This window comes from Toxotes jaculatrix, chromosome 4 (genome assembly GCF_017976425.1).
Source record: "Toxotes jaculatrix isolate fToxJac2 chromosome 4, fToxJac2.pri, whole genome shotgun sequence".
In the NCBI taxonomy this organism is placed as follows: Eukaryota; Metazoa; Chordata; class Actinopteri; family Toxotidae; genus Toxotes; species Toxotes jaculatrix.
The window spans coordinates 14,721,713-14,741,435 of NC_054397.1; the positions used below are offsets into that span (position 1 = coordinate 14,721,713).

The 19,723-nt window shown below is 40.2% G+C and overlaps 4 protein-coding genes across 7 annotated transcripts; 1 reads left to right on the top strand and 3 right to left on the bottom strand.

Moving 5' to 3' along the window:
- On the bottom strand, positions 1–3,372 carry pane1 (proliferation associated nuclear element). Its single transcript, XM_041036340.1, has 6 exons — positions 3,216–3,372; positions 2,376–2,452; positions 1,631–1,729; positions 1,360–1,439; positions 1,100–1,191; positions 1–422 (listed from the first exon to the last, which is right to left on the bottom strand). Exons 1-6 carry the CDS (start codon positions 3,270–3,272, stop codon positions 273–275), a joined length of 555 nt encoding a protein of 184 aa, XP_040892274.1. The 5' UTR covers positions 3,273–3,372; the 3' UTR covers positions 1–272.
- A 910-nt stretch (positions 3,373–4,282) lies between these two features.
- zgc:158803 (LUC7 domain-containing protein) lies at positions 4,283–11,621 on the bottom strand. Its single transcript, XM_041035830.1, has 10 exons — positions 11,050–11,621; positions 10,439–10,533; positions 9,602–9,700; positions 8,930–9,040; positions 8,275–8,418; positions 7,828–8,004; positions 7,483–7,661; positions 7,357–7,386; positions 6,583–6,732; positions 4,283–6,207 (listed from the first exon to the last, which is right to left on the bottom strand). The coding sequence occupies exons 1-10, from the start codon at positions 11,108–11,110 to the stop codon at positions 5,970–5,972; spliced, it is 1,284 nt and encodes a 427-aa protein (XP_040891764.1). The 5' UTR covers positions 11,111–11,621; the 3' UTR covers positions 4,283–5,969.
- A 572-nt stretch (positions 11,622–12,193) lies between these two features.
- On the top strand, positions 12,194–13,685 carry smdt1b (single-pass membrane protein with aspartate-rich tail 1b). The gene is made up of 3 exons (XM_041035832.1): positions 12,194–12,373; positions 13,115–13,269; positions 13,443–13,685. Exons 1-2 carry the CDS (start codon positions 12,212–12,214, stop codon positions 13,250–13,252), a joined length of 300 nt encoding a protein of 99 aa, XP_040891766.1. The 5' UTR covers positions 12,194–12,211; the 3' UTR covers positions 13,253–13,269; positions 13,443–13,685.
- On the bottom strand, positions 13,684–19,471 carry LOC121180427 (TRIO and F-actin-binding protein-like). 4 transcript variants are annotated; one of them, XM_041035828.1, is made up of 11 exons: positions 19,222–19,471; positions 18,909–18,977; positions 18,594–18,679; positions 18,252–18,305; positions 17,003–17,648; positions 16,620–16,854; positions 15,977–16,088; positions 15,655–15,814; positions 15,359–15,472; positions 14,202–14,288; positions 13,684–14,054 (listed from the first exon to the last, which is right to left on the bottom strand). In XM_041035828.1, the coding sequence occupies exons 3-11, from the start codon at positions 18,608–18,610 to the stop codon at positions 13,908–13,910; spliced, it is 1,572 nt and encodes a 523-aa protein (XP_040891762.1). In that variant the 5' UTR covers positions 18,611–18,679; positions 18,909–18,977; positions 19,222–19,471; the 3' UTR covers positions 13,684–13,907. The 4 variants fall into 4 exon arrangements, with proteins under 4 accessions (XP_040891762.1, XP_040891759.1, XP_040891761.1 ...); XM_041035825.1 differs by having other exon boundaries at positions 18,252–18,346; positions 18,594–18,683; XM_041035827.1 differs by lacking the exon at positions 19,222–19,471 and having other exon boundaries at positions 18,594–18,683.
- Between the last annotated feature and the right edge of the window lie 252 nt (positions 19,472–19,723).

Sequence of the window (19,723 nt, forward strand, 5' to 3'; positions counted from 1 at the left end):
TGGAGCACCTATTTTAATTTTATTATGTACACCTGTTTTCCTGAAGTGACATGTCAAAATGTCTTCTATCTTCCTCACATGTTTTCTTTATGGTTATGCTTATTTGGATTTCAGCCCCAGTTCTACTTTTATGCACTTCAGCAGAAAAACAAAAGAGATAAGCCCAAAACAAAATGCTACTGTGAGGACAAGACAGAACCACAAATAAATATATACATGATAAAATAAGGGAACATCAGTTGAAAAGAAATAAAAAAAATCTGTCACAGGAGCTAATCAAAGCTCGGCTGGTCGACGTCTGGGGGCACGGTGCATCGTGTCAGGCTGGACAAGTAGAGAGCAGTAGCCATGGGAACAAGACCAGCCGCCACCTTCAGGATGGTCAGCAGCCTCTCTGCAGCATTGGTCACACCATCTGGTGTCTGAAGGAGAGCAACATTATACAAGATTGCTTTTAAGGAAACAGAAAGACACACTGTAGAGACATTTGGAGTTATATAAGAGCACAGAGTCCCTAAATGCATACTGCACACTGAGCTACATAATCCATATGCATGAGTGACTAAAACTTAATGTTTCTATGGTATTAAGACATTTTTAATACCACACATAATGCAATTTAAAACCTGTTTCACGTTCATATTGGCTGAATTACATTTTTGTTCAATACTTCTCAGGAGCATAGCACAAGAATTTCAAGGGATATAACTAAATTAACCCAACAGGGATAAGTGGATAAGTGCTGCAGGTCTGATGGTGCTCACTGAAACTCGACAAAAAAAGCCTTTCATATGCACAATCAGGTTTTAACCAATTCAAGATGTGCAACATCTCCCAGCAGCCCGCAATCAGATACAAAAGCATTTTATAGCTAACATTAAATTTAAGACTTTTTAATACCTTCTAACCCCCTCTTTTTTTGGAGAAACCAAATTTAGTGCTTGTGAAGATTTCTCATGACCTTCAGATACCCTGGAGCCATCAATAGCAAAAAAAAATCTACTGCTTACCCTCAAACCAAATTTCACTGCTTCACATGTATTTGTCTCTGAAATGCCATCTTGAATTTAAACCATTCCAAACAAAAGTTGATACAAACCTGATCCTCTGCAAACAGCAGGGGGCAGTGGAGCGAAGCAGCCAGTTTTCTGACAGCGTCCAGACGCTCTGGGGGGACTGAAGAGTTTCGAGCTACAAAAGGACAGAAACATAAGAGGACAGCCAGTCAAAGAGAGTGACACAAAGAAAAGGCTGAACTAAGACTTGGTAAGTTAACAATACAGAAAAGAATAAGGTATATAAATTGTACACCATTTTATCCTTTAAAACAAACACAAAGGATTTAATTCATTTCCATACCATTAGTGACCATGAAACAGACTTTTCCAAGGAAATATCCAGGGTCCAAACATTTCAGGGAAGCTTCTGCTGACTGGAAACTATCACAAAAAAGTATTAAGTATTATAAAGCAAATGCTTTAACTATTTACTCATACTTGGAGAGAACAGTAGTTGTTACTGATGAACATACAACATGTAGACCAAACTGTGGCACAGAGATCGGTATGTAATGATGAAAGCACACAGGTGAAAAGACTAAAATATGGAAATGAAAGGATTTGAGAGTTACCTGAGCTCTGAGGTGAGGCTGATGATGAAAACCACGAGGTCTATTCTAGGACGACTCTCCTCATTCTCCATGGGCAGAGGAAGACTCTTGGCTAGTCTCCTGATTGGTACAATAAACATGCTTGTTGTCAGGCTGAACGTGGTCACTGATGAGTAGCAAACAGAGTCAGTAATGCTGTGCTAACATCAAAAAAGGATGGATTGTAGAGACGGGAAAGATTCCCATGTCTACAACTTGCAAGCGTTCACGTCATCACACAACTCAAGATGTTTGTATGATGGTTAAAATTCTGTGCATTGACCATATTACACAATATATTAAGCTGTCTTATTAAGGACTAAGTTGGATAGTGGAGCTTTCAGAAAAAACAAGTTTCCCGGTTGTATTTATGATCTGATGTCAATGTTATTTACCAGATGGAATCTGGTAAATAACAATAACTTTGATATACAATGAATGCAGCAACAGTCTGGAGCTGAAACCTAATTTTTTCCCGAATGATGCAACATATCCTTGCTGATTATACAGCAGATCTAAACTAAATGAAGAATGTAAAGAGACAAAATCAACTGTTTGACTATAAAAAAAAATCACTTGTGACTAAATTAAAGTGGTACAGTGGCACTAGTTAAAAATGAATAAGACAGAACTGCAGATGGTGTTTCCAGTTGTGTACTTGGCGTTTGACGTTTTCCTGCGTCAGACAGGTGACGTCAGCAGTTTAACAGAACAGAGCAAAACTCACACATTCACAGTGACAGCAGTTTCCTCAACCAGAACGTCTGCTAAACTCTGCTGAAACTGCTCCTCGCTTTCCACCAGCTGGAGGGGGGGGGCACTCAGAGTCAGCACAAAACCTGATGATAACACTTCACACTATAGCACACTGCCATAAAAAATAGAAGAGAAACAGACTTCTCCTCACTGTATTTCAGAAAGAAATGCTTTTGACTTCGTGACAACTTTAACTGCATGTCACATACATGTACAGGGTCAAAATACATTACAATCAGTTTTACAGATTCTGAAAACATCTCTTGAACACAAGACTAATACACTGCTCCTCTCTGACATATACCATATTGTTAGGGCGGTGGTTCCCAACCTTTTCAGAATTTGACCAGTTAAAATAAAACAATGTCAGCCTGAAACTCTTCCTGACATGGTGCACATGACAGTGAATTGTGAGCAGTACCACCAAAGAGTGATTTAACGTCCCAGGCTGGTAACCACCACATTAGGGGACATGTGAATGTATTACTAGCAAGTATTTTTAAAAAGCTGCTTTGGTTAGATAAAATTAGCTTTGTTTGTCATATAAAAAAGTAAAGAGACTATCTAAAACAGTACGTGTATAATGGATAAAAGTTGATAATTTTGTTAGGTTTAGCAAAGTTTTTTTTTCCACTCAGCAGTACGAATAACTCAATTTTTACGCTTAGGTGCATTGGTGCCGGTGTAAACTGAGGAACGAGCTAGTTTATCTGACTCTAAAACACATTTATTTGTATATTTATTTAGTTATTTACACAGCGTTCAGGCTCTGCAGCGGTTCATAGTTAAAGCTAATGAAACACAGACTCACCAAGACGTTCGCTGTGTTCAAACCAGGCAGCTTACTGAAGGGTTTCAGCAACGACATCCTGATTTTAGAAAAACAGGCACTTAAAACAGTCTAAGTTTTCCCAATGTAATAAATAAATTCTCTGCGCAACCTCTCTTCAGTCCATCTTCTCTCGCGCCTCTTTTCTGAACGTACGTCTGACGTCATGACGTGTTCCCTTCCAGGGCGGTTGTCTTCTGCCACCTAGAGGCTGCTTAGCTGTCCTGCACCTCACTCACCTCACCTCCTCATGATCATTCCTTTGTCTTTTCTTTTCTTTTCTTTTCTTTTCATCGAGCTTTCTACTTCTACTCCACTACATTTTAAAGGGGAACATTGAGCTTTTCACTCCACTGTCATCTGGCAACCTTAGTTACTAGTTACAAAAGAATATTTTCACCTATAATACACAATGGTTTGTTATAAGTTAAACTACATAACATCTGAAATGATCGGCCAATTGACAAAAAATTAATTAGCATCTAATTTGATGTGCAATGATCATGGTTCTAGCTTCTAAAACCTGAGCCTTTTCTGCCTTTCTTCTTAATAGTATAAGAATTTAATTTATTTTAAATTGAGGTAAAAAGAGTCAGCAGTAAACTTCCCAAGATTAAAAAAAGAAGAAAAAATAAATTTAGGATACCAAAAACTGAAAAAAAATCACATGAATTTTACAGAAACAGGCCTTTTTTAAGTTAAAAGTTAATGCAAACAATCCCTTCAGGTTCCCCAACTTTCGTTGATTATTTACAAACCCTCTGTCTGTACAAAGGGAGTGTTAGAACAAAACAGTGTCGCTAAACCCTCTGATGCATTATTAGGACAATACTGAACTGCAGGAAGTAGGTCTGCATATTACAGTCAGAATGGTGAGAAAAAGGGAAGCAACATTGGAAGACAGGCTGGTTGGTCAGGGGTTTATCCTACAGCAAAACATTAGAAGATAAGAACTAGACAGTGGCTTCACATGATGAAGACCAGGTCAGCCTCTGAGCTTTCATGGAACTCCTGCAACAGTGAACAAACCAAAACATTTTTTTATGCGTTAATTTCAGAGTACAGAATATTTTATTATGTAAATGTCAGTAACGACTGGAAAATTTATTTTTACAGTGTGGAATTGGTACTTTTAAGTACCTAAGACTCTGGTAGGGCAGGTAGGTGCACAAAGTATTTTCAGCCATGACCCTACAATAAAATAAATTTTCTGGTCTTATTGGGATTTTTTTCCTAATAGCTAGCAAGCAAGCCTATTTTTTCCCAAGAATTATTATCATTTTTTAAATTGATTTTAGTACCAGTGATGAATGCCAGGATCAACAAGCTGGCCATTTTGTTAGGCAAACCTGTCCAACTGAATGCGATCCAATACAACAGCCCTTCCACAACATCTACCCTCATGAACCTCACAATGTGTCACAGTTAAAGGTGGTGTTGTCCTGGATTACATTATACTGAGAGGTGTTTCTAATTTTCTTATCCTCTTCATTAACATACACAAAGGGGGGAGAATATTAACACCTCTGAAGATAATGACGTCCAGTATATACTGGACTTCTAGTCAAAAAACCTGAAAAAACCTAGACAAAATTAAAGCAAACTTTATGGCATAACAATTGTATTGGATTGCATTAGAATATACAGCTGTATTTAATAAAATGGCAACTGAGCGTACAGCTATGTACATTATATACAACTGTATTGTACATCAATAAAGCAGAAGGGGGGGGGGGGGGGGTTGCTATGTGCTCACAAATGACATATCTTGACCAAACCTTGTGCTTGGACAGAAGGCAAAGTTAAAGAGAAATCTGTAAAACACGCTGTGTTTCAATGGAAGCAGAAAATTTTATTCACTCTACGGTGGCACAGCAAAGTAAATCCCTCCTCGTACATCCAGGTTGTATCACAGCAAGCAGGACCCTGCCTTTAACCGGGCCTTTAACGGTCAGTATGTAAATATGCACATCAGCTATATGTCTTCACATATCAGGAACTGAGTGGAAATATTTGGAGGACTTCTCGCGGGGGAACAAGTAAGTTTATTTTCAATCTCTTCACTGTATGCTGAATTAAAAATCAGACTCAAGGATGTGTATCAGATTTCTCAATGAGATTATGGCTTGAAGGCAGCAAATAAAACACAAACATCAGAAGTGCCTTCAGTCATTCACAGCTCATTTCGAACATCACTGTGAGGGTTATGCCACATTAATGAGTCCAACCCGTGTAAATATATCCACAGCTACTGAAACTGACAGATTCCTAATGGAACAGGAAAAACAGTGATAACATGAAAAGTCCAACTAATGATAAAAAAAGAAAATAACAGCACTTCATGTGAGTAAAATAAAAACAGACTTTAAGTAGGACTTCGGTCTCTTCACTCAGTCATCTCTTATCCATGTCAACTGTACATAAGATCGACAAGACGGCATAAAAATATGACTGTACTATATCCAGGTGACTCTAGCCTCTCAATTCAGAGTTTTATAAAAGTTGGTTTGCATGTTTCCTCGATCGCCACCACCGAAGCTGTTCCCTCATCCCCTTGTTAAGCTTCCACCGTTCACCCCTGCTCTAATGTACATGGCCCACTTTTAACATGAACACACATACAAAGCCGACGCACACACACACTCGCACACCTGCACCAACACGCTCTCCTCTCTACATGCTCCTTTCACTAAGCGATATATCCAAATTAAAGACTTTGGAGGCATCCCCTCCCGTTCATATCTCCCCAGACTCTCGCTCCTCGGAGCTGGAGCGCCGGTCCCGCTCGTACGACAGGGATCTTTCTCGTTCCCTGCCCCTGGCTGTGTCCGGGGAGGTGGACCTCTCCTTGTCCTCCCATTCTCCGAATTCCACCCTGTCTTCACGGCATCCCTCTCCTGCACCCTCTCTCCATCTCTCCTGGGACAATGAGCGCTCTCTGTCGCGGGTGTGCGATGACCTGTCTTTGGAGGTTCTGAGGAAAAACGACCAGTCACAGATATTTCTTTGAAAAAGAAAAAAAAACATGGAAAAGTACACACAGCACGAGACTTTGCACATCAGGTGAATTTCTCAACAAGTCAACAATTTCATTTTAAATAATAACATCAGATGAGACTGCTGAGAGTGGAGATGTTGTATCCAACCAACTTTCTGTTGACTTTGTCTGCATTCCCCTGGTTCATGTCTGCTGAATATAAAGTAGCAACCTATGTGTGATCATTGGCTGCATAATGTGGAGTGTATGTATCTGAGTGGCTGAGTTACATTAGTTAGGAGGTGCTCTCTCACAGCTGTAATCCTGTCCTAATGACGCTTCACTGGGCTGAGTGAGGGATAAAAGCCTCACCTTTTCCTTTTGTGCCTGTGAGAGTGGGAGCGAGAGCGATGTCTGTCCTTGTGTCGATGTTTCCTTTCTCTTTCTCGATCTCCACCCTCTTCTCTGGAGCGAGAGGAGCGGTGGCGTCTTGAACGATGGGAAGACGAACTGCCTCCGTCCCTAGATAAATAATAACAAACTGATTTTTAGGTTTCGGTGGAAAAAAAAAAAAAAAAAAAAGGTAGGTTTTTTCTGTAGCTATGAGCTACAGATTCTCAGATAAAGGTTATATGATGAAGCAGAGGTGGTTATCTACATACTTCCTGATGCAGCGTACACAGTAGCCACAGCCACTAAATACATGGCATGTCTGCACTTTTTCCATCAATTCTGATTCAACAGAGGAAGCACATTATTTTGAGTATGGCACTGAGCAACAGCCTCATCACATTTCTACATTTCCTTCAACATCCTCTAATCAGTCTACTTAACCTGCGCCATTACAATTCATGTTTACTTTAGCAGCACCAATAACTGAGAAATATCTCTATCACAGCTAGATATGTATACTACTACACCCTTGTGTTTATACTTTGTAAAGCTCAAACAACTTAATATAATACACTGTACTCTGAAACACATTATGGCACACTACTAACCTTACATTGAACACTCACTCTGAACCCCTGTACAACTACAAAAACCACGACATGCCAACCTTTATACAAATATTTAATGTCTGATAATTCTGTGACATTATAGGCTGTTCATGTCTCTGACCAAGACAAAAATCATCTAACATACCTGTAACGGTCTCCACTTCTAGATCTGGACCTAAGACAGAGAGAGAAAGCATAAAGTTTCAGTCTCCAGATAACACATAAGTTTTTAAAAGCGTACATAGTGGAAGAAAGGAAGGAAGTGTCTTACCTCCTCCGCTCCCTTTCCCTTTCCCGTTCTCTCTCCCATTCCCGCTCTCGTTCCCGCTCTCGCTCTCGTTCCCGCTCTCTCTCCCGCTCCATCTCCCACTGTCGCTCTCTTTCGTCTTCTCTCTCGCGTTCCTCTCGTCTTCTCATTCGCATTCTTTCTTGTTTCTCTATAACTGCTTTCTGGTTTAAAAAAAATACAGTACAACTGAAAAATACTTGCAACTGAACATACTACATACATAACTGCAAATTCCTACTAAACGGATGGATGCTCTTGTCACGGGTCTTTCTAATCAATAATCATGCAAATTAAAGCCATATGATTTAGGTCCAGAGCAAACCTTACCCTTAGCTTTTCAAGCTTCTCACGGATTTGAATGAAGCCGAGATGCAGTTTGCCCCCAAAGTGGTCGGCCAAACGCCGATCATTGTCGTGGAGACCCAAGTAGGCCGAGCACACCTCGCACACCCGTAGTTTTTGTTGCTGAAAGCTGGATGCTGGCATGGAGTTTCTATACACATCCTGCAGGAGCAAAGGTTTAGCACAGAGGAGGGGAAGTAAATTACACTGACAATTTCAACTTGTATTTCATGATGCAGAGCTCTGCTATGATGCATAATAGACTTGAGTATAGACCACGGGTAAAGGACATGGAGGGGAGTTCACAGTGAACAAATTCAAAAAATGTTTTAAGTCATTAGTAAAGCACATATTAAAAAGTATTTTATTTATAATAAAGTTAATGTACAATAAACACACATGAGACAACAAAGCAGTTATTAAATTTCTGACCTCAGCTTCTTTCTTTAAGGCCCGGGTCTTCTCCACCTTTTCCAGCAGCTGCTGGGCTTCATCGACGTTCCCCTCACCCCCAAGCTGCTCTGCCCGGGCCAGCAGCTTCCCGATCTCTTCATTCAGCTCATGGACACGCTCAGCCTTTCAGTGGCAAGAGAAACCGAGACAAAATAATGAGCTGACTATGGAATCAGTAGAAACAGATCTAACACCAGTTTACTTTACATTACATTGTATTATCAGGAAATAACATTACATTACTAATACTACTTCATTGTATTCTCTTATTACTGTGTGTAAATTACACATAATGCCTGTACAGTATATTATAACATTTTGTACTTTATTATTATGAGTGGTATATTGTACTTATTATTCATTCTTATACCATATACTTATTCAATATATAAATATGGTTCACACATGATCACTTGAAATACTGGACTTCTTTCACACAAATATTGGCATGATTCACTTATATCGTCTTTGGTATTGTAATGTATGTAGCTATTTTTTGTGTCACCTTTCTCATTTCTTTAATCTTATTTTTTATGTATTTCAATAAAATAGTCGTTTATCTGTCTTCTTAAAGTCTCATCTTAGAGTTTGTTATGTTATCTTAATCTCACTGTGTCAACGGTGAGTGTTTCACCTTAGCAGCCACTTCGGCGCTGATCTCATCCTGCGTCTCAGCAAGCCTTTTTTTGGCCAGCTCAGTCCTGCGGTCACAGTCTGCAATAAAAGACTGAAGATGTTCAGCAGCCTGAAAGAAAACACATGACATAAATGGGTTTTTGTATATGTACAATATACAATATGGGTTATGGTAGATAAAAAGAATATTTATTGTGTAAAACAATACTTTACCAGCCACAAAACATTCAGATACAAATGCACCTTTCTCTTCTTTTTTTGTTAAACTTTTTAAACTTACAACTCAACAACCCCACTTAAACCAAACTCTGACATGCTGAGAAATGACAGTAACACAATTACAACACATTTTTTTTTTAATATAAGTGAATATAGTATTAAGTCTATCACACAGTATAGCATACGACACCACTGTGAAAAACTTCTGATCTGTGCAGGAAAAATTCCCCAAAAGAAACTAGTCAGATGTGACCTGCTTCATAACGTTAAATCCCCTCCCACAGTCAACTGTTGAGGCAGGAATCATCAAGACATCAGGGGAAGTGTTAAGAGTGAAAGTGATGGATGTCCACCCACATCAGGGGTTTACATCACTGAGGCAGCTTTGCTTTCAGTATGATCCGCTGTCCTGGAAACAGTCTGAGGAGTGACTGTACTGGGTGGCACTCACATCAAGTTCAAAAAAGTATTCCTGCTCCTTGGAGGCAATCTCGTAGTCTGCTCTGAGGGCCAGGTCATGGACTTTCATACACTCTCCCAGGTCCATTCTCTGCATGAAACAGACAGGCGTCAATGTATTATGTTTAATTGCTTTGTCATCATACTCATCGTGCAATCCTAATGTTAAGATGCGGCATTAAATGGCATCATATTGTGACGGCCTATAAGTCAGCGTGCAGTGAGAAAGTATTGACAGAAGCAGATTTTTGTCTTGGATTTGTATATTCCAGCATATTGAATCTGAAATTAAATGATGCTTTTGAAGTTCAAGTGCTGACTCTCAGATTTGAGGGCGAACCATGTGCAAAGTGTGGCCCTAACTGTTCAGTGGTTCAAGGGAAGAGAAAGTAATTAGACAAGCTAAGAATTACATTCAATCCTTAACAGTCAAAATCTGGCTGAAGTCTATGATACAAAGATCAGCTGACATTTGGTGATGCTGTATAAGGCCTGTATTGCAGCTATTTGCCTTTTTTTTTTACTTTCAGGACTTTCTGCCTTCAATCTGAGCCAAAGACAGTGAAACATTTGGATGGTGGGCAGACAAAAAAATACCCTCTGTCTGTATATTTACAATCTCCAGCCTGCAACATGGTCCTGAAATCAGAAGACTGTATAAAAGGGACGAATCCAACATTTTAACCTTATAGTCACTGTAACATTTTAAGTCTAATGTGCTGGAGCAGATACAAAACCAATGATTTAACCATCATTATACTCTCTAACTGTATGAGAAATGAGAAAGATCTCCGTGTAAAGGCATATATGTTGCAAATATGATACTCACAGTGCCTGACAGAATGTCATGAGGACATGAATCCAAAAGGTGACTTTTGCAAACCCGCTCATCTGTGAATTTGATTCTCTGCCGCATGGTGTCTCCTGTAAAAAGGAAACCAAAAAAGCAGACACACATGAATAAAGACGTATAATCTCGTCTTATGTGAGCCAGTCCCCCGACTAAAACAAGATACATACTAAATCGTTTTTGGTACTAGAGTCAGACTTGCAATGAATGAGTCATACATCTGTAGCTTTACCAGTAAAGCTTAAAGTTAGCTGCTCGAGCAGACTCAGACAAAATGACAACATCTGGTGGGAAGAAACGGAGCCACGAAAAAACGAGCACACCCTCCATGACCAAGTAAAATGCTAAAATATTAGCAAGATGGGTTTTGTGGGAGATGTGCCTAACACATGAACTGGCCATGTAAACTCAAAGACAACAGGTAGCTAGCCGGCTGACTGTCCTCATGTGAGCTAGCTTGGCTTGTAAAGCATGCCTGCCTGTCACTGTGTAGCAGACTGGTTAGCTCGCCCCGGCTAGCGCTAGCAACAACTCAAACTACTATCTCGGTTTTTATCAATCAGACACCGAACACAGCCTGCCGAGCTCACCGTCTCTCCCCGTCCCCATGAGCTGGTCCAGCATCGCTCGCATCTGCGCCTGGGCCGACATGTTTGTCTGGGTGTTTAGCTAAGTAACGCAGTTTGAATCACTCCTCGCCAGCTGCGGTCTTCACACATGCAGCCTCCTCAACAGCAGGCCTCGTTCGCGGTTCCTCCACTACCACCACCAACACCGCGGACAACTTTTCCCACAAGCAGAAAAAGCCCGAGTCCCGCTGAGCCCGGTGAGCTGGTTGTGTGTCTCGTCAGTACAATTTGCTGGATATTACACCACTTTACCAGCGGCTAAATGTGACTTTGTAACGTTGGACGGCTCCGGGTCGGCTGAGCAAGTCTGTTTGAAAACTGCCGGAGTGCGCTAGCCGAGTGGAGACAGCGGTGACTGATTGTAGATAGGGCGGTTTGGTTAGCTGGCTAAATCTGTATCGAAATAAATCGCCAATTCTGCTGTAACATAGTCTCTGACTGTATTTTTAGCCAGTCAGTTGAAAGTTGGCAAGTTTTTTGAACGTCCTCTCTTCCGTCTCTCCACTTCCCCTCCGAGCGCGTTGCCGCGGAGCGCGCACCCATGCCTCGAGGAAGTGCTGCAATCAGCCCCGCGCGCTGGTTGGTGTGGTGACGTAAAAAAAAAAACTAAATTACCATATATATGTATATGAAATTTAACATAGGCTACACACATCTATGTCTGGCTCCAAATAACACTTTAATTAAACGTAATTTAAATGTTTTAAATGAATGTAATTTAAGTTGAAATTTGAAATAAATGGACTTAAATATCCTTAGTTGACAATCCTGACTTACCAAACCTGTTTCTCACAGTTTTATCATATTACTTTTGTTATACCTGTGTTGTAAATAAAGTACAAAAATTATCGATTTGACAAATGAAAAAAACCTTAACAGATATTACAAATATCTGTAAAAAAAAATAAAAATAAAAATAAAAAATGTATATATATATATATATATATATATATATATATATAATTTATGTATTATTTATATATTATTTATATTTATATAGCAATGTATAACTGATTATTTTTTTCGCGTCCAAATTATTGATTACTGGTGTTTTGTGTCGAATATCAACACACGCCCATAGTAAAAGTCACTGTCGTCCCTCCCTCTGCTATTTACTGAAAAAATGGCGACGAGTATACTGCGGCTCTCGCTGCGGCTTTCTACCAGAAATACGGCGTTAATGAGCCGTAACGCCGGCTTGAAATCATCGAACATATCCAGGACGACTCCTATTCGAACCGCAGTATCAACGGCTTCGGGAGCAATCCTACCGAAACCGGATAAAGTGAGTATTTTTTCCGACTGAAAAACCGACCAAAAAAAAGCAGTCACGGAGTGGGCGGGGCTTAGCGCTGAATTGACATCAACTATGGCTAATCGGAAGCCAGGAGACGGCCTCGGTTAGTCAGGCCAACCAATGCAACGTGTATTTACACGAACGATGGACTACTTTCAGGAAGCAATTACAACGTCTGCGTTATTTTTACTATTCACTTCACATTCGTGTTATAAGTCTACGTTTTTATGTAGTCAGGCGAAACATTGTGTAGACTCGCTCCTGATGCCCTGTTTGGCGAGTAATTACTTGACCGCAACACTAAACATATTACTGTGCTTTGTCGAGGCATGAAAGGTTGCACCTTTAGAGGAAAACAAAGGATATATTCACAAACTAGTAATAGGTACTTGATTAAACGCATTTATCAGGAATATGCCATGAGATAATGAAGGTCTTTAAACTTTATTTGACAGGGGTCGTCTTCAAAACAAGACCCACCTTTGTGACATCTGTTAATAATGTGCTTTAGTTTAAAGCATTTTCAATTAAAAATACTTTGAAATGGTGGTGGATTCTCTCAGTTTTTAACTTTAAAGTGTATGTAAATGCAGTACACAACCTTTGGAAAATGTTTTGCTTAGCCTGATGCTGACACAGAGTCTACTGGTAATTGGAAAAGTTCATGTGTCCTCCCCTCTTGAATTAATCTTTAATTTTGATGTCACATTTCCTCCTTATGTTTTCCAGACACCATTTGGTCTTATCCGCATGACAGTAGTGGTGGTGCCTTTCCTGTATGTGGGAACTCTGATCAGCAAGAACTTTGCAGCTCTTTTGGAGGAGCATGATATCTTTGTCCCTGAGGACGACGACGACGATGACTAAGCCAACTTAAATAAATGGTAAAGTCAGAGTGTACATTAGCCGCACCTTACTTAACCTTTAAACACTGTTTCTTGGTGCTTTTTGTGCACAGTCTTATCTGTGTTCAAAGGGTGGAGTTTGTAGCATGTTTGCAGTGATGACAACTGTTAACAGTTGAAAGCTGATGATATTTTTTTATTTACATCCACAGGATGCTTTGCAATACAGACAGAAAGCATACCAGGCGGCACAAGGAAGACGGGGAAGATGGGGCACTTTGACTTCCAAATACATCCCTCTACCTCGAACCATCTCTCCTTCCTTCTGCTTAGCTTGTTTTCATTTAAATCACTTAAGAAATCTCATATCATGTGAGGCTATCAAAACTACAAGTTGTGCCCTCACTCTTGTTTGCATGTTTATGTCTGTCAGCTCAATAAACAAGTCAATTACATGTGGAAAACACTTGTTGTTATTTAATTGTTTATCAAATTGCAAATTCATTTGCATGGTGGTTTGCAAGTACACAATAGTTGCCATCATTCTTATTCTGTCTCAAATCCCATCATAACAACACATATTGTTATTCTAATGTAATGATGTTAAATTTTTTCATTTTATATTCGCTTGCTGTCTTTGATTTTACAGGTAAATTTAAAACAGCTGTCCTCATTGGTCAGGTCTGTCTTGCTCTCTCCTGAAGTGCAGTGTTGGCCAGTCTCAAGTGTTCATTGAGGGAGCCCATCTCCAGCTGGCTGCGACCCTTTATGTTGTTCAGCTCTACATAGGCCTCCTTATAACGCTCATAAGCTGCTTCTTTCTCCTGGAGCCAGGGTTGAGACAGATATGGTAGATGTGTCAAAGTCAAGCAGGGAGATCAGTTTGAGTCATAGTTGTAAATGTGTAAAATATAGGATGATATTATTTTTCATACTTTGTATAATGCAAATGGTCAGATTATAAAACATACCTTGTTCAGAGACTGCACTTCATTCTGCAGACAGCTGATTTCTTTTTTAAGATACTGCACCTCATTTTCTTTTGCTCTTAGCAGCACCTGAAAGACATAAAGTGTAACTTCTTAATATTACCAGATTAAGACTGAGACTGCAACTAACCATTATTTTCATATATGTTTATTATTTTTTGATTAATCATGTAAAAAACTTTACTTATAAAACACTTTTCCAGTAAAGTAAAATCAGGCCATTTCATGTAGAACAAAATAAGATAAAAAAAAAAGTGTGAAATAAACAAACATATAAAACATATTAGAACTAAAGTGAAACAAATGGGTGACATTAATAAAATACTTTTTAAAAAAGCCTCAAAATCAGTGATATGTCAGAAAATAGTTCAAAAATGTTTATCATAAATTTCTAGTGCTGGGGGAGGCTTCTCAAATTGCTTGTTTTGTCAGACCAACAATCCAAAACCCAAAGATATTCAGTCAGCAAAAAGCAGCACAGTCTCACGTTTGAGATGCTGGAAACAGAGAATGTTCTGTGCTTTGTTCTGATAAATGACTTAATTGATTTATCAGTCACAATCAGTAATTTTTTGTTGATTGATGAATCAGTTAATCAGCTAATCATTGCAGGTCTAAACAGGCCTGTTTGAGCTGCCAGGATGTCTAGAGATAAACTTTAAATTGCTGCCCAAATGACATAGGAGGTTGTCATTCTGAAGTATGTGCTGCAGAACAGGCAGTAGGTGGCGATATCTGCTGCGGCAGAATGTGACCAGCCACAGATGCTCAACAGAAATGAGGCCACCAGAAAAAAGGAAGGTGGGACAGTGTTGCTACAGGGAACCATTATTTGGGGAGACAAGACAAAACAGTAAAAATGCTGTGATATATTTGTTTCAATAAAGTGGGTTCAAAATCCCACAGCACATATGTCAATTGTTGTCTTTTGTTTTTTTGGGTTTTTTTTTGCTTCTATGGTGACAGTGATGTCAGCATTTGTCCTTCACGCCCAGGTTAAAATTCCAGGTGCAATAAATGAAACTGGGTTGGGCTGCAGCAAGAGGTTAAGATGTTTTAGAATCACCTACTTTCACAGGAGTTGAGATTGCGTAGGATCTAAATTGGTCACAAACATGAAACTTAATTACTATCAATACCTCTACTTCTGACGCAGTGCGCTCAGTGCTGCCAAGAGACACCATGTCCGTCCTCTGTCCCGTGATGAAGTAACGCATGCGGCTGATCTCTTCCGCCAGTTTGGCTTTAAGCTCCTGAAAAAAAAAGAGAATGTTTAGCTCCAATTATGCCATGAAGAAATACTGTGAACTAAATTTTTATTAATGTTGTATCTTATCATATTTCCTTGTAAATGTAACCCTATTAAAAAAGAATGTGATGGCAGTGGTATCAGTGGTATGGTGTTATATTAACACAGAATGCACTGTATATAAACCTGGTTCTCTCTTCTGAGCTGCTCCAGCTCTCTCTCCTTGTGGCCGAGCTCTGTCTCTCGACTCTTGCTGCTCTGCTCAGTGCGGCTCAGCTCCAGGCATTTCTGAGAGTAGCGTTCTGACAGCCCATCTAACTCACTGTGCAAGGCGTCTGCCTCAGGCCTGGCACGCATAAATACACGAGTTATGGAGTAAATTATAATGCGACCAAATTATCATGCAAGGGGTCATGGTCGTGTGTAGAACATCTTAAGCCTGCAGCGAGCGCCTGTGAGATGGCAGAAAGCCCTCGGAATGATAACAGAGTGCCCATAATAAACTTACATGTGCCCTCTGTGTGAAGTATCCACATGTGCAGCTCCTCCAGACAGTCTCCTGGACTTCTCCACCTCCCTCTCCAGCTCCTCTCTGTGAGCTGCTCTCAGTGCCTCCATCGCTTTGATTAACAGGTGGCGAATTAGTTAGAAACTTAATTGCCCATAATGTGGAAAATAATCAACAACATAGCATCAATAAACAACATTATTTTAAAAGACATTTACCATAAATCAGTCCAGTGGTGGGAAGTAGTAAGGTACATTTCCTCAAGTATTTAAGTACATTTACTTGTTGTCAAAGATTGCAGTTTATGAAGAGCTTCTAACAAGTGAATGGAAGTTGTAGTAGCAGAGAAACAGTGGGGTTTAGAGGCTATAGTATAACTGTACAGGGCTGTGAGATGAAATATGCAGGAATAAAATCTTATGATATGGCAGAGTAATGAGCAAGTATAAGTATAGTAAAGTGTCATTTACTATTGCAGATAAGCATTGTTTGTTAAAATAATATTTCCAAGGTCAGTAATGAACCTTCAAGCTCAGAAATATGATATTTTGTGCATAATTAAATTAAGAAACAAACTCTTGTCGTAAACTGAATTGACTGTATCTCCTAAGCGTCTTTTGCTTGATATTACTTTCTGACTTACCTTTAGCAGTTCCCCGGCTCTCCTCCTGCAGCATCTTGTCTCTCTGCTCCTCCAACTCCCTGACCTCCCTCTCATGTTTCTCTTGCAGCTCCTGCAGTGCTTTCCGATGGGCTTCTTCCATGGCTTCCAGTCTGGCTCTACAGGGGGCATTGGGGCCACAGGGGCTGTCCACCTCTATCCCCATAGCTGCACGCTCTCTCTTGATGCTCTCCACTTGCTTTCGAAGAGCAAGGGCCTGGGAGATGAATTTGCAGTGAATGTATGGGAGGAGGAAAGAGATTTTGATGTCCATCACTTGCAGATATCATCATAATTTCCTTGCAGTGAAAACACAGCATTGCATTTGTGATTATTTAATGGAGTGACTATAACTTCCTTCTTACCTCCTTTTGAAGAGCTTCAGCTGTATTTGTTTGAATGGTTTGGACACCGTTTATAGATGGAAGAGCCCCTTTCGGGCTTCTTAAATCGACCTGTGAACCAGTGACAGAGTGCTCAGTCTCCTCTGGGCTCGACTGATAAGTCTGGGAGTTACCTAGAGACTGTGATGCCTGTGGGGTGCTTGACTGATAAGCCTGGGCTCCAATGAGAGTTTGCGCACTCATGTCCCTAAATGACAGCGTCTCGAATTCTACCCACTTCCTGTTGACCTCTGAGTCCATGCTTTCAATAACAGGCACAGGTACACTCCCCTTTTTCAGCTCCATGGAGTCCCACCTGCTGCCCATCTCACTGAAGGGAAACCCCTCCTCAAACCACTTGTTCCTCTCCTCCAATCGCTTCGCTTGCTCACGGTCCCAGCCCTCCCCTTCTTCTCTCTGACTGGTTGGAGACAAGTCTGAGTCCGGGTGCCCGTCTGCAGTTTGGTGGAAGTGATGGTCGGCCTGATGGGAGTGTGTAGCTGTGGTGGTAGAGGTGGAAGTGGCAGGTTCATAGCCGGAGTCCTTGCAGGTGAACCGAGCTGGGGGTTGGCATGACGACGGTCTCCGCGAAAAGGGGTTCTCTTTCTCGCTGCCGGTGTCTGATTGGCTGAGGTCAGAATGAGGGAGAGACAAGGAGAGTAGAGTTACACATCAGAAGAAAGATGATAGACACAGACAGACCACCCAGTCACATCGTCTGCATTTCTTCACAGTGTTCAGGAATTTGCACGTCTACGAAACACCTGTTTGATAAATTAGGTTCAGGAATTTAGTATGTTTTGCAGTAACATGAGTAACAAGGGCTTCACCATGTAGGATGCCCTCAATTATCTTTTTGATTGAGAACTTACTAAATGGAAGTAAGATTTCTTTGTTAACTGCTATTTCCATGGTCAAGAATGAACTTTTAACATTATATATATATATATATCTTAAAACTTTAATTATAATTTTTTTTAGCTTGATTCCCTCTGTCATAGGTACGTAGGTCTACCGTGCTGGTTTAATTACAGAACAGACAGGAACTGTGAAGAACCAAGATATATGGCCAGGTATTCAGGTATATTTAGTATATAATATTTTTGAACTTTTACTTTTTTTACTACCTATTATTAGTATTTTTTTTACAGTGTAGTATTGCTACTTTTATTTCAGTAAAGGACCTGAAAGCTGCCTCCATCACTGCCTCCCAGTATAGAGTCAGACTCACTGCCTGTTGTTGTGGATCGCCTGCTTCAGTAACTTCACCCAGTTCCGCCGTATTCTGGAGGTCATAGCAGAGAGAGTGAACACTGCTCTCTTTGTCTGGAGAAGATCAAAAGACAGAGTGAAGACACGCACACACACACACACACACACACACACACACACACACACACACACACACACACACACACACACACACACACACACACACACACACTTAAACAGGAAGTAGCCAAACATGTAATTGATGTGGAAGTGGGGGGAAGGGAAGGTGTCTGACTGTCCATCTGTCTGGTGGTGTACTGTACAACAAAATGAGCAAAATATAAGTGCGATAAATACGTACATGTATTTGGAGTCCATAGTTCTTCTCTACGTCGCAGTCTGACACATTCACACAGGATGTCAGGTTGATCTCTCCATCCAGATCATCTGACTGGAGCACAATAAGAAGAGCTCAGATTCACACAGGTCAATAAGGCTGCAGCACAAACATCAAAGAAAAAATCGTTTTAGCAAAGCGAATGATAGAGACCAACTTATGATGGCAAAACCTGCATGAAGCCCTTTCAGATCATGTTGATTTGAATCAATTGTTGTAGCTTAAAATAGAAGATATATTCTGACAGGAGTGATTTAAATGTCACACATGAAGTCATACCTCCTCAGCCTCTGAGTCTCTGTAGTACCTTAGCGAAGTATCACCCAGAACAAACCAGTGTTTCCTCCACTGAACAAAACACAGTAAACAGATAATGGCCAACTAAATTATTCAAGGCATAAAATTAAAACAATTTACATGTATGTGGTCTCCTATGTGGATATTTTAAGCATCAAGCCTCAGCGTTTTAGCAGTGTCTGTCTGTGTGTATGACATTGTGGTTACAACAGGAATTATGAAAGAAAACCACAATAACTTACTTTTAGAAGAATTTAAATTAAAAAAATGTAACAAAACTTTTTTTTTTTTTTACCTTGCCATGTTCATCCAGTCTAGACATCCACCCCTTCAAGTAATGTCTGCAATGAAAGTATCAAGAACAAGCTCTTGAAAAGCATTCTGTGGTGGTTTGACAGTTAAATGTACAGGAAAAGGAAACTGTCAGTGGCAGACGAACATGTCTTTGTGAGACAACAAGATCATAGTGAAGCATGCATGGGCGCATAGAGAGGCAGACTAAATATCAAAGCATGAATCGGAAATACACTCCACTGAGAGGGAACGTAAAAAAGGAAGAGGTGTAGTTTTTGCAAACCGTGACTGTCATTGTAAAACGGTGGAAAACGGAAAGAGAAAGAGGAATTGATAAAACACTATTAGACTGACTTGAAAGCAAACAGGTGCTGTTGGAGCATGCTAGCACAAAATAACAGAGGATACTCACCATGCATGCATCACATTGTGTGCAATAAATGTTATATGGAGAGGTGGAGATTGACAAGACAAAAAAGCATGATGTGACATTAAAAGAAAGA

What these genes read in the sequence shown, in the direction of transcription:
- LOC121180427 (XM_041035825.1), bottom strand. Translation starts at nt 19,248, where the DNA reads ATGTCTAGACTGGATGAACATGGCAAG. An exon ending in CTGAAGCTCTTCAAAAGGAG is followed by an intron (nt 16,855 to 17,002) that starts GTAAGAAGGAAG and finishes TTCATCTCCCAG; the next exon opens with GCCCTTGCTCTTCGAAAGCA. An exon ending in AAGTGCAGTCTCTGAACAAG is followed by an intron (nt 14,055 to 14,201) that starts GTATGTTTTATA and finishes CCCTGGCTCCAG; the next exon opens with GAGAAAGAAGCAGCTTATGA.
- smdt1b (XM_041035832.1), top strand. Translation starts at nt 12,212, where the DNA reads ATGGCGACGAGTATACTGCGGCTCTCGCTGCGGCTTTCTACCAGAAAT. An exon ending in TCCTACCGAAACCGGATAAA is followed by an intron (nt 12,374 to 13,114) that starts GTGAGTATTTTT and finishes TATGTTTTCCAG; the next exon opens with ACACCATTTGGTCTTATCCG.
- pane1 (XM_041036340.1), bottom strand. Translation starts at nt 3,272, where the DNA reads ATGTCGTTGCTGAAACCCTTCAGTAAGCTGCCTGGTTTGAACACAGCG. An exon ending in AGCCTCACCTCAGAGCTCAG is followed by an intron (nt 1,440 to 1,630) that starts GTAACTCTCAAA and finishes TTTTTGTGATAG; the next exon opens with TTTCCAGTCAGCAGAAGCTT. An exon ending in TGCTGTTTGCAGAGGATCAG is followed by an intron (nt 423 to 1,099) that starts GTTTGTATCAAC and finishes GCTCTCCTTCAG; the next exon opens with ACACCAGATGGTGTGACCAA.
- zgc:158803 (XM_041035830.1), bottom strand. Translation starts at nt 11,110, where the DNA reads ATGTCGGCCCAGGCGCAGATGCGAGCGATGCTGGACCAGCTCATGGGG. An exon ending in AGAAGCTTGAAAAGCTAAGG is followed by an intron (nt 7,662 to 7,827) that starts GTAAGGTTTGCT and finishes TTTTTAAACCAG; the next exon opens with AAAGCAGTTATAGAGAAACA. An exon ending in AGGGAAAGGGAGCGGAGGAG is followed by an intron (nt 7,387 to 7,482) that starts GTAAGACACTTC and finishes TCTCTGTCTTAG; the next exon opens with GTCCAGATCTAGAAGTGGAG.